General features: G+C 44.2%; 1 protein-coding gene across 1 annotated transcript in view; it reads right to left on the reverse strand.

The window, feature by feature from the left end:
• Window positions 1-13268, reverse strand: part of mau2 (MAU2 sister chromatid cohesion factor) — a 63813-nt gene that overhangs the window by 27212 nt on the left and 23333 nt on the right. The window contains exons 6-10 of the mRNA XM_072482315.1: window positions 13028-13055; window positions 10534-10689; window positions 7972-8118; window positions 1148-1238; window positions 175-278 (exon numbers count right to left, since the gene is read on the reverse strand). Of these exons, the coding sequence (XP_072338416.1) occupies window positions 175-278; window positions 1148-1238; window positions 7972-8118; window positions 10534-10689; window positions 13028-13055 (526 nt within the window). The remainder of the gene's footprint in view (window positions 1-174; window positions 279-1147; window positions 1239-7971; window positions 8119-10533; window positions 10690-13027; window positions 13056-13268) is intronic.

Below are 13268 nucleotides of genomic sequence, written 5' to 3' on the forward strand. Positions count from 1 at the left end.
ATGCAAAAACAAGTTGCTGCTGTCATGGTAAGCAACAGATGAGGGACCTTTGTCCAATCAGACTGATTAGGATGTGAACTCACATCCTAGATCTAAAGTACAAACTATGCCCACCACACCATCTTTCTCTGAAGTATATTCAGGCTCAGCCTGGCTGTGACGCAGTATACAAACCTCTTGGAGAGCTGTGGCTTTGTGGCCAGTTACAAGTCGACACATGATGATATGCTCCAGCAACATTACTTGAAATGAGGAGAGGATTGGGCTGCAGTCTAGCACTGTACAGATGAGAAATAAGTATGTTTAAAATTATAATACATCAAACTCAACTTATGTCAAGATTTATAACCAAACCATCGATTACCAATGCTTTCAAGTAATCTTTTGAGAATTTACAATTAAACAGCAATTTAGAGCTGATCAATTGGACACTTCATTTTTAAATGCTGATTCAGTGGTTACAACATTATAACCAAGCCATATAGGCAAGAAGTGGCACCCCAGTGTTATACGGCGACAGACCTGTACCCATCAGTACTGTACCTAGTATTATAGTGACCAATCTGTGCCTACCAGTATTGCACCCCGGTGTTATACGGTGACAACCGTTACCCATCAGTCCTGCACCTAGTATTATAGTGACAGATCTGTGCCCACCAGTACTGCACCCCAGTGTTATACAGTGACAACCTGTACCCATCAGTACTGCACCTAGTATTATAGTGACAGATCTGTGCCCACAAGTATTGCACCCCAGTGTTATATGGCGACAGATCTGTACCCATCAGTACTGTTCTCCAGTGTTAGTGACACACCTGTAGCCACCAGTACTGTTCTCCAGTGTTAGTGACAGACCTGTACCTACCAGTACTGTACCTGTGTTATACAATGACAGATCAGTACTGACCAGTACTGTACCCCAGTATTATAGTGACAGATCTGTGCCCACCAGTACTGTACCCATGTTATACAGTGACAGACTGAACCCATCAGTGCTGTACCCCACTGTTGTGCAGTTCAAGCAATTCGATCCAGGTTTGGAAGACCAGAATCTACAATTCAAGTGCAGAGTGTAAAAGATCCATAAATCCAACCTTCACCAAAATTTGACTGAGAACACATGACTGAATAATTCCATGTGACTTACTTTTTAATTTTTCTAACTGCATGAGTGCTTTATCTGTGTATTTCTGGGCTTTCTCTAGGTATCCAGCTTGCATGGAGTGCATCACTGTCACCTGCAACACAAGAATCTCGGCATCATTGAGATGTATTTCACCATGACACTTAGCAGCTAAATCTTTAAGCAGAACACTATACAACCTTACTCAGAACAGAGCATGGATATCAAAGCATACAGTACAAGCTACCTGGAGATACGTTGTTGTGACGAGAGGAATGTAATTTGTTAGCAAACTGCTGGTGTGCAGGGGGCTAGGGGAGGAGTCCAAGACATGATCAGTTTTCTCAGCACCTCCTTAACCAAAAATTTGAGAATCTAAACAAAAATTAACAGGGGGAGTTTGGAAACTCTCTCTCTCCCTCCCTCCTCCCACATTTTGAAATGCAATACTTTGAAATGCTGGCCAGAGACAGTCCTGGAAGCTGAATCCGTAGCACTTTTAAAAATTGAATGGTAAATAGTTGAGAAAGGCAAAAGAAAGAGCTTCGGAGAATGTGCAGCAAAGTACATAGGCCATTCAGAGAGCTGACAGCCAAATGGCTCCTTCTGTGACATAAAATTATATGAATCGAAGATTGATGAGGCAACTTTTTTAAACAAAGTTATTGGAAAAAGTAAACTCTCCCTTTCCCACTCTGAAATATATTTCCCAATCCCATGCCAAGTGATTAAATAAAGGAAAAAGCAGTGCACAGCTGCACCGTCTAGCCCAGAGAGGTGTCCAGTTCGAGCCTGGCTTTGAACCGAGTTACTGATCGCAGCTGGAGAGACGTTAAGGCACCATGATGGGACACTGTTACTAAAGGCAAAGATCATATCAGCTAGTGTTCTGACTCCTGATCTCCAATCTAGTCATTCCCTGCTTGAATGTCCGCATATGTGACGGTTGGGCTGGCTGTGATGCCAACCTGTTGAACTGCTTGCCTGCACTCGCTGCTTCGTCTCACAGAAGAATGGGTATTTGGCCCAAGTTACAGGAAGCAACTGGCAACCGTGAAGACCAATGCCTATTGAGAATCAACACATTTAAAGGAAAAGGTCCATCCCTTTCCCCCCCCCCCTCAATTCCACAACTTTGAGTACTGAAAAGTCCCTGCGTCCAGATGACATGGACTGGTTCAAGAATGAATTTGCCTCCCTAGCTTGCACCGTAGAGCCTCAACCAGGAAACATGGCCAAACTGGGAATATAGCATCACCAACCTATATCTTGCTCGTTGAGAACGTATCAATGCCTGCTGGATTCCGTTAAATGCAACCAAGACCTTGATGGGTAATTGATACCATCTCTTTTGAGCAATATTGCTTCCAATCTTAGATTGAAATATATGTTGACCACTAGGTGGAGAAGTGAGTCAGAATAGCAAGCTTTCAACTCTGGCAACTAGATTTGACCTCCATACAAACAAATTGACACTTATTAAAACAATGCGAATTTGGCACAAACTGACAATCTCTCTAGGAGTTGGTGCAAGAAATGAAAACCAGAGCAACCGGGTTAGCTGTTGCAGGTAAAACAAGTTGCCCTATTATATATTTTCTTTTATTTCCTTTTAATTTCATGTACTTAATGATCTGTTGAGCTGCTCGCAGAAAAATACTTTTCACATGACAATAAACAAATCCAATCCAATACAATCCAAATTATTGAAGCAGGGAGGGAGGGAGCTGCACTCTCCACATGTCATTGGTGAATAAGCCTGAAGCTTATTGAGAGAAGCAGAGGGGGTTTACGCTCCTTCTGAAGGTATTCCATTCCACTGTGACACCTTAATAAGGACAAATGCATGGACTCCTGCAGCCCAATATCCAAGAAGCTATTCATTTCTGGTCTCATTATGCTTCTGAAATGCCTGTTTAGGGGTGAGCGAGCCAGTGAATATCATTAGATCATTCAAATCAGCAGGAAAGAGGTGCATCTTAAACTCTGAACCTATTTTCAGTTGTTGGACAGCGATCAGGAGCAGGATTCCTTGGTGAGCCTCTCCCTTACCTGGCTTGGGGCCATTGAGAAATTGTTGAGCATCAGTATGGAACTAGAGACCTGCGTGCTTCGAATGGCCAGTTGCTCTCTGAGCAATAGACTCACTAACTAGTTGACCTAACTAGATGACCATGCAGAGCTGTTATTTGCTCAAATAAGATAAATCTGCATTTATATAGGGGAGGCGGTGACATCGTGCTTTTGTCACTGGACTGGTAATCCAGAGTAATGATCTGGGGACCCGGGTTCGAATCCCACCACAGAGGTGGTGGAATTTAAACTCAATAAAATATCTGGAATTAAAAGTCTCATATGATGACCATCGTCGATTGTTGTAAAAGCCCATCTGGTTCACTAAATCCTTTAGGGAAGGAAATCGACCATCCTTATCTGGTCTGGTCCACATTTGACTCCAGACCCACATGCAACGTGTTGACTCTTAAATGCCCTCTGAAGTGACTGAAATAGACCCAGGCACCAGAAACGACAAAGGCAAACCCAGCCCTGTCGACCCTGCAAAGTCCTCCTTACTAACATCTGGGGGCTTGTGCCAAAGTTGAGAGCTGTCTCACAGGCTAGTCAAGCAACAGCCTGACATAGTCATACTCTCAGAAACATACCTTACAGACAATGTCCCAGACACCAGTATCACCATTCCTGGGAATGTCCTGTCTCACCGGCAGGACAGACCCAACAGAGGTGGTGGCACAGTGTTCTAAAATCAAGAGGGAGTTCTCCTAGAAGTCCTCAACATTGATTCTGGACCCCATGAAGTCTCAAGGAAATTTCCTGCTAATTACCAGGTACTGGCCACCAACAGTACTCCTCCATGTTGGTGAATCAGTACTTCTTCATGTTGAACATCACTTGGAGGAAGCACGGAAGGTGGCATGGGCGCAGAATATACTCTGGGTGTGAGACTTCAAAGTCCATCACGAAGAATGGCTTGCTAGTACTAACACAGACCGAGCTGGCCAGGTCCTAGAGGACACATCTGCTAAACTGGGACTGCAGCAGGTGGGGAGCGAACCAAAAAGAGGGAAAAACATACTTGACCTCATCCACACCAACCTGCCTGCTGCAGATGCATCTGTCCATGACAGTATCGACAGAAGTGATCACCGCACAGCCCGTGTGGAGACAAAGTCCCATCTTCACATTGAGGATACCCTCCATCGTGCTAAATGGGATAGACTTCGAATAGATCTAGCAACAAGATTTGGCATCCATGAGGCGTTGTGGGCCATTTGCAGCAGAATTGCACTCAACCACAATCTGCGACTTCATGGCCTGGCATATCCCCCACTCTATCATTACCACCTAGCCAGGGGATCAATCCTGGTTCAATGAAGAGTGCAGGAGAACATGCCAGGAGCAACACCAGGGATACTGAAAAATGAGGTGCCAACCTGGAGCAGCAATAACACTTGTGCCAAACAGCATGAGCAGCAAGTAATAGACAGAGCTAAGCGATTCCACAATGGACGGATCAGATCTAAGCTCTGCAGTCCTGCCACATCCAGCCATGAATGGTGGTGGATTATGAAACAACTCACTGGAGGAGGAAGCTCCACAAATATCGCCATTCTCAATGATGGAGAAGTCCAGCACACCTGTGCAAAAGACAAGGCTCAAGCATTCGCAACAATCTTTAGCCAGAAGTGCTGAATGGATGATCCATCTCAGTCTCCTCCGGAGGTCCCCAGCGTCACAGATGTCAGTCTTCAGCCAATACGATTCACTCCACGTGATATCAAGAAACAGCTAAAGGCACTGGATACTGTAAAGGCTATGGGCCCTGACAATATTCCAGCAACAGTACTGAAGACATGTGCTCCAGAACTTGCCACGTCCCTAGCCAAGCTGGTATAGTACAGCTGCAACACCGGCATCTACCCGGCAATGTAGAAATGTACCCAGGTGTACCCTGTACACAAGAAACAGGACAAATCCAACCCAGTCAATTACCGCCCTTTCAGCCAACTCTCCATCATCCGCAAAAAGATGGAAGGGGTCATCAACAGTGATATCAAGCAGCATTTTCTCAGCAATAATCTGCTCACAGACATTCAGTTTGTGTTCTGCCATGGTCGCTCAGCTCCTGACCTTATTACAGCCAACAGAGACAAAAGAGCTGAATGCCAGAGGTGAGGCAAGAGTGACTGCCCTTGACATCAAGGCAGCATTTGACCTAGTATGTCATCAAGGAGACCTAGCTAAACTGGAGTTAATGGGAATCCGGGGGAAAAACTCTCCGCTGGTTGGAGTCATACCTGGCACAAAGGAAGATGGTTGTGGCGGTTGAAGGTCAATCATCTCAGCTCCAGGACATCGCTGCAGGAGTTCCTCAGGGTAGTGTCCTAGGCATAACCATCTTCAGCTGCTTGATCAATGACCTTCCTCCCATCATAAGGTCAGAAGTGGGGATGTTCACTGATGACAGCACAATGTTCAGCATCCTTAGCAACTCTCAGATAATTAAGTGGTCCGTGTCCAAATGCAGCAAGACTTGGACAATATCCAGGCTTGGGCTGACAGGTGGCAAGTTGCATTCACTCCGCACGTGTCAGACAATGACCATCGCCGACAAGAGAGAATCTAACCATCGCTCCATGACATTCAATGGCATTACCATCGCTGAAGCCCCCACAATCAACATCCTGGGGTTACCATTGATCAGAAACTGAACTGGACTAGCCATATTAATACTGTGCCTACTGAAGCAGGTCAAAGTCTAGGAATCCTACAGTGAGTAACTCACCTCCTGACCCCCAAAGCCTGTTCACCATCTACAAGGCACATGTCAGGAGTGTAATGGAATACTCTTCACTTGCCTGGTTTAGTGCAGCATTCAAGAAGCTCAACACAATCCAAGACAAAGCAACCTGCTTGATTGCTACCCCGTCCACAAACATTCAATCCCTCCACCACCGACGAACAGTGGCATGCACCAGCTACAAGATACACTGCTGTAACTCGCCAAAATTCCTTAGGCAGCACCTTCCAAACCCACAACCACTACCATCTAGAAGGACAAGAGCAGTAGGTGCCTGGGAACCCCACCACCTGGAGGTTCCCCTCCAAGACACTCAACACCTCGACTTAGAAATATATCGCCGTTCCTTCACTGCCGCTGGGTCAAAATCCTGGAACTCCCTCCCTAAAGGCACTGTGGGTGTATCCATGCCTCAGGGAATGCAGCGGTTCAAGAAGGCAGCTCACCACCACCTTCTGAAGGGCAACTAGTGATGGACAATAAATGCTGACCTAACCAGCGATGCCCAAATCCCACAAATTAGTTTTCTTAAATGATCTAATATAGAAACAGAAAATGCTGGGAACTCTCAGCAGGTTTGATAGTACTTGTAGAGAGTGTGACCTTTCACTAGGGCTATGAAAAATTAGAAATGTAAAAGTTGTTGCGAAAGTGAAAAGGGGGCAGGAAGTGGTTGGGAAGAAGAACAAAAGGGAAGTTCTGAGGTTGGATGATGGAAAGGAGATAAATGACAAAATCATTCATGGCACTGGGCAGCACGGTGGCGCAGTGGTCAGCATTGCTGTCTCATGGCACCAAGGACCCAGGTCCCGGGTCACCTGTCCGTGTGGAGTTTGCACATTCTCCCAGTGTCTGGGTGGGTCTCACCCCTACAATCTAAAGATGTGCAGGGTACATAAGAACATAAGAACTAGGAGCAGGAGTAGGTCATCTGGCCCCTCGAGCCTGCTCCACCATTCAATGAGATCATGGCTGATCTTTTGTGGACTCAGCTCCACTTTCCGGCCCGAACACCATAACCCTTAATCTCTTTATTCTTCAAAAAACTATCTATCTTTATCTTAAAAACATTTAATGAAGGAGCCTCTACTGCTTCACTTTGCAAGGAATTCCATAGATTCACAACCCTTTGGGTGAAGAAGTTCCTCCTAAACTCAGTCCTAAATCTACTTCCCCTTATTTTGAGGCTATGCCCCCTAGTTCTGCTTTCACCCGCCAGTGGAAACAACCTGCTCGCATCTATCCTATCTATTCCCTTCATAATTTTATATGTTTCTATAAGATCCCCCCTCATCCTTCTAAATTCCAACGAGTACAGCCCCAGTCTACTCAACCTCTCCTTGTAATCCAACCCCTTCAGCTCTGGGATTGACCTAGTGAATCTCCTCTGCACACCCTCCAGTGCCAGTACGTCCTTTCTCGAGTAAGGAGACCAAAACGGAACACAATACTCCAGGTGTGGCCTCACTAACACCTTATACAATTTCAGCATAATCTCCCTAGTCTTAAACTCCATCCTTCTAGCAATGAAGGACAAAATTCCATTTGCCTTCTTAATCACCTGTTGCACCTGTAAACAGGGTAGGTGAACGATAAATTGCCCATTAATTGGGAAAAAAGTGAATTGGGTACTTTAAATTTAAGAAAAAAGACAGAAAAAATGATTCATGGTGCAAAGAGAGTGGTAATGGGACGAGTAAAAAAACAAACAAAAGATACATCTAGAGAAGGTGCGAATGGCAGGATCCTGAACAGCTGTGGTCCAAAGCAAAGGAAAAAGAAAGAAATGAGAAAAAAAACCAAATCAGTAAACGAAACAAAGTGGGGTCAGTGGTTATGATCCAAAATTACTCAACTCAGTTGAACTGTAATAGGCTTTGCGCAAGGTTAGAAATTAAATGTTTTCCCAGTTTTGATATTTAGCATTTACTTTTTAAACAGCATCACATGCTCTCCTCCAAGTGTGGAGCAGCATGTAGCACAAGGATTGACCCCTTCACTCCCCGAAAAGTGCACAGCATTTCCTCACCAGATAAACCAGCACACACATATGCTCCTTAGGTAGCCAGTGAAAGAGGTCTGCGGGGTTAGTGGGCAGGATCTCATCATCATGTAGCGTAGAGATGGTTTGAATACATTGCTGCAGCTGCTTCAAACAGGGCTTCACACTTTTTACCTTCAAGAATAGCACAGATTATTCATTATTCACATGCTGTTCTCGTACTTTAAAATTGGGTTCTCAAAAAGTACATTTACGTTTTCTGAAGCTATTAAACAAACAGGTGCAAATTCAGACACATGTTGAAGCAGGCAAACATGGGTGTACATTCACACTCATTTGACTCATCCCTCAAGAGTCTGTAGGTTGCAGGGTCAAGTCCTACTCCAGGGACAAGGGTTTATGATCTATGCTGACACTCCCTAGGGCAGTACTGAGGGGTCCCTGCATTGGCAAATATGCCATCTTTCAGAGGAGATATTAGACGGAGGTTCTGATTGCCCTCTCACGTGGAAGTAAAAGATTGCACATTGCTCGTCAAAGAAAAGCAGGGGTATTCTCCCCGGTACTCGGACTAATATTTATTCATCAACCAATGACGCCAAAAAGAATGCAGATGATCAGGTCATTATTACATTGTGGAAGGTAACAAATTGACTAAAAATGCAAGGGGATAGGACGAACAATGTTAGGATGCTAGGAAGTACAGAGGACCAGAGGGACCTTGGGGTGCATGTCCAAAGATCCCTGAAGACAGCAGGACAGGCAGTTATGGTGGTTAAGAAGGCAAATGGGATACTTGCCTTTATTAGCTGAGGCTGCATAAAAGGCTCGTTAGGCCACAGCTAGAGTATTGCATGTAGTTCTGGTCGCCACGCTATAGGAAGGATGTGATTGCACTAGAGAGGGTGCAGAGGAGATTCACCAGTATGTTGCCTGGGCTGGAGTGTTTCAGCTATGAAGAGAGGCTAGTTCGGCTGAAGTTGTTTGCCTCAGAGCAGAGAAAGTTGGGGTGTGGGGGGGGGGGGGGGGGGGAAGAGACATGATTGAGATGTACAAAATTAAGAGGGACATAGGTAGGAAGAAACTTTTATCCTTATTGGACAGGTCAATAACCAAGGGCCATGGCTTTACGGTAAGGCGAAGGAGATTTAGAGCAGATTTGAGTAATTCACTTTTCTTGTTATCCTCTTTATAACGATTTTTCCTTTACCTCCCTGTTAATTCAGTTTGGAATGAATTGTGCCCACTTGCAGCAGTCTTATTGACTGGTGCAAACAATCCATTATTATTCATCCTTCTCAATCCTGAAAACCTACTTCAGGCCACCTCTGAACTGTTTCAGTTCTCAGCTCAAAGCTCTCAGAATTTATGGCACAGAAACAGACCATTCAGCCCAAATGGTCTCTCTTTAATAATAATCTTTATTGCCACAAGTAGGCTTACATTACCACTGCAATGAAGTTACTGTGAAAATCCCCTGGTCATCACACTCCGGCGCCTGTTCGGGTACACCGAGGGAGAATTCAGAATATCCAATTCACCTAACAAGCACGTCTTTGGACTGTGGGAGGAAACCGGAGCACCCGGAGGAAACCCACGCAGACACGGGGAGAACGTGCAGACTCCGCACAGTGACCCAAGCGGGAATCAAACCTGGGACCCTGGCGCTGTGAAGCAATAGTGCTAACCACTGTGCTGCCCACAGAAGCCTTCTCGACCACAGCTATATCTTACCCCATCAGCACACCCTTCTATTCTTTTCTCCCTATCTAGTTTCCTCTTAAAAGCATCTATGCCGGAGCGACACAGTGATGCAGTGGTTAGCACTGCTGCTTCATGGCGCTGAGGACCCGAGTTTGATCCCGGCCCCGGGTCACTGTCCGTGTGGAGTTTGCACATTCTCTCCGTGTCCGCATGGGTCTCACCCCCACAACCTAAAAATGTGCAGGGTAGGTCGATTGGCCATGCTAAATTGGATTTTTTTTTTTTAAAAAGCATCTATGGTATTCACCTCAGCCACTCCTTCAGGTACAGTACAAAGTTCGAAATTCTTACCACTCTCTTGTTTCAGAAATTTGTCCTGAATTCCCTATTATATTTATTAGTCACTTTCTTATAGTTATGACATTGTTTTGAACTCCCCCAAAAGCAGAGACCCTTCTATACATCTGCCATGTACATAGCAAACCCCTTCATAATTTTAAAGACTTCTTAGATCATTCTAGCGAACAGAGCACAAGTCTGTTCAGCCTTTCTTCTGATCCAGCCAGAAGCACTTCACTAGTCACCCAAGTCTACTTTAGCCCTGCCACCAGCTGCACAACATGTGACAGAATTCTGCAACATTAGCATTGCGCCCAGTATATTATAAGTGCAGACTTAACATTCAAGCCAGAACCAACACTGCTATATCCGTTTGGAATGACGAGCATGAGTCAGGTTTTATTCCAGACCCTGTGGTCCTCTTTTTCTAAGCTATTGCTCTCACTGGACCTATTTATACAGCTACGGCATTGCATCTCCCTTTCCCCCTTCTGCTGCCGCCTCCATCTTTGTGCTGAAGATTTTGGAGGAATTCTCTTTGCTCACCTGCCCTGCATCCAGATAGTGTGTGACCTGTAGCACCAGGAAGAAGACTCGTAGTGACTCCTTCTGTATGGGGTTACCCTGCCAGTTCTCCACAATCTGGCCACACAGAGTCAGGAGAGGGTGAACTTCCTGCAGCTTCCGCTCCATCAACAGCAGCTGGAGACCAACAGGGAGAACACACCAACATTAGACATCACAGCTACAACCTGAAGCTGCATATAAACAATCACCATTGATCAATCATCATTGGAGCTCCTGCGATGACCCTTCAAAACCTCTCTATAAAGCAGGTTTCCAAACCCTAGTGTTGTGTTTGGGACCATCCACAGTCATCTTTGCAATGATTTGACCCCTTGCAGGAGGCTAAAAACAAGAATTAGCTCATGCCCTTCTTGAAGGTATTTCCCTCCTCTGGGAACTTATTCAAGCTCTAGAATTTTGGCATTTTCTAGAGGTGGTCAGGTTATTTAACTGTTGCTTGGTACTGACCATCGTGAGTATCACCGTCTACTGACAATATGGTAGCAGACCGTGATACCAGGACTGTCTCTATATAAACAGTGCTGCAAAATATCCTGGAGGGTTTTAGCCTTTGTTTGCCAAGAGGGTAGGAAATAAAATATAGCTTTGAAGTTGCTGAAGTGTGTACGCCCAGTTCTGTTGGTGGCATTCTTACTGGAGTCAGGAAATTGTGGGCTTAAGACAAACACCAGGATTGGACAGCACATACAGGCTGGCATTTTCAGTGCCATTTGCTATAAATTTAATATTTTTCAAACAAGGCCTTATCTCCTCCTTCTCAATTTTCTCCATTTATTTTCTCCCAGAGGTATTTATTCTACTGCAGTTCAGATTTCATATTCTCCCGTGACCTCTCATTATCTCTCAACCCAGTGGCCATTATTGATGCAACCCAGTGGCCATTATTGATGCATGGGCCTGGACTGTGACTGTCAGCAACATTGCGCCTTGCGGTAGGGGAACGGAGTCAAATTGGATCTGGATCCTGGTCATTCACACACATTCTTCAGGGAACTGCTCAGGAGCTGTATAATTTTCGGCATCCAACCCATTTAAACCAACTGTTGTGTAGCCAACCATATTCAGGTTGGCACTGGATAATTAACCGCAAACTGGGAGATCAAAAACAGGGAGGGGGCAATCCTGCTCTGTATAGCATGGCCACTCTTTGGTGAAACTCATATTTTCTCTCTAAATTTATAATCAACTTGGTTACTGGGGTGGGCCAATGTTTCTTGGTATTTCTCTCTACTACTCAAGACATTTATCCAATGGTAAGAGCAGGATTTCTGTCGCTCGCCCTTCCAATCCACATTGAGAGAACGCTTGTAGGTGTATGTTATTCCACACACCGGATTCTTTAATGTTTCTTATATCAATTGTGTGAAGATGGACGTTTTTTATATTTTGGGGGCAAATTGTGTTATTCTGTAAAGAAGGCTGTGTGCTTCCGTGTAAATAATGTAATTAAGCATGAGCAAAAGTTAATAGAGACAATTTGTCTGGGACAGCTCAGAGATTATAAAGGGGGTAAAGATGCTAAGTGCATGCATTTGTAAGGTGAGACCATGGTGGAAGTAGATCTATGAGTAAATAGATTGAGTTTAGAAATATCCCTCAGGAGATAGATAGGGTCTTGGCCTTTCAGCTGTTAAATTTCAAAGAGGAGTAAGGGACTTCTACAACTTAAAGGTTTCATAAGCAAACACGGAAATGTTATTAAGTTTTATTTGACCTGCAAGGAGAGACAATAGGAAAACATGAACGATTTTGAGTTCAGAGAGGAGCTAAGGACAATGGAATCGAAGATAGAAGGGAAAATACTATTTAAGGAAGGATATTGAGCGGAGTGGCATTGGCTGTATGAAAGAGATCTGGGGACTAGCTCTGGGCAGAGAGAAGGTGCAAAATCTGAAGCAGCCACCCAGAAACCAGGAAGATCTTTGATTCAGGAAGTAGCCTTATTTTTGAATTTGTTTGGATTCCCAAGAGAATGGAAGAGAGTGAGTTGTGTAGTATACATTTACTAAAGTGACGGCAGTTTTGCCTTGGGTAATATCACTTGATTTTTAAGAGTTAAAAATGTATAAGGGAGTGTTGTCAAGGAGGTATGTGTGTTCTGACCAAGTGGGTTCTTTTTATGACGTTTTGTAACACTGCTTTAACTGTGTAACGTTAATTTGGAGTGCCTAAGTTTCCTCTTCGTGTTAATAAATACCATTTTTTAAAAAAAAAATGTTGAAGTGTTATTGGAATCCTATGTTGCTAGGATCTTCAGGTTTCTCCTAGTTTTTCATAATATAAAAAAACGTTATCTTCAGTAAAAACAAGTTTCCCTCTGGGGATTTGCCTTGCTCTACAAATAACATCTGTTGTGGTCGTAACCACTGGAAGATTTTTAGAAATGATACACTAGCTGCAGATTACAGAGTAAACTCCGCACAAATTTAACTAAATGATAAAAAAAGCTTACCATGCCTTTGCTTAAGAGGAAGAGTGCTCTGCAAGATAAGAGAGACATGTTTATACATACAATGTGAATTTAATAATGTAGACATGAATGTATAATCTACTTTAGAGATCAGAGCATAAAATCCAGGCCAATACCTCTCAGTGCAGTACTGAAGGAATATTGCACCAAGGGCTATCGTTTGTCGAGATGTTAAACTAAGGGTCGGTAACTCTCTTATGTGGGTGTAAAATATCTCATGGGG

This window comes from Scyliorhinus torazame, chromosome 18 (assembly GCF_047496885.1).
Source record: "Scyliorhinus torazame isolate Kashiwa2021f chromosome 18, sScyTor2.1, whole genome shotgun sequence".
Taxonomy (NCBI): domain Eukaryota; kingdom Metazoa; phylum Chordata; class Chondrichthyes; order Carcharhiniformes; family Scyliorhinidae; genus Scyliorhinus; species Scyliorhinus torazame.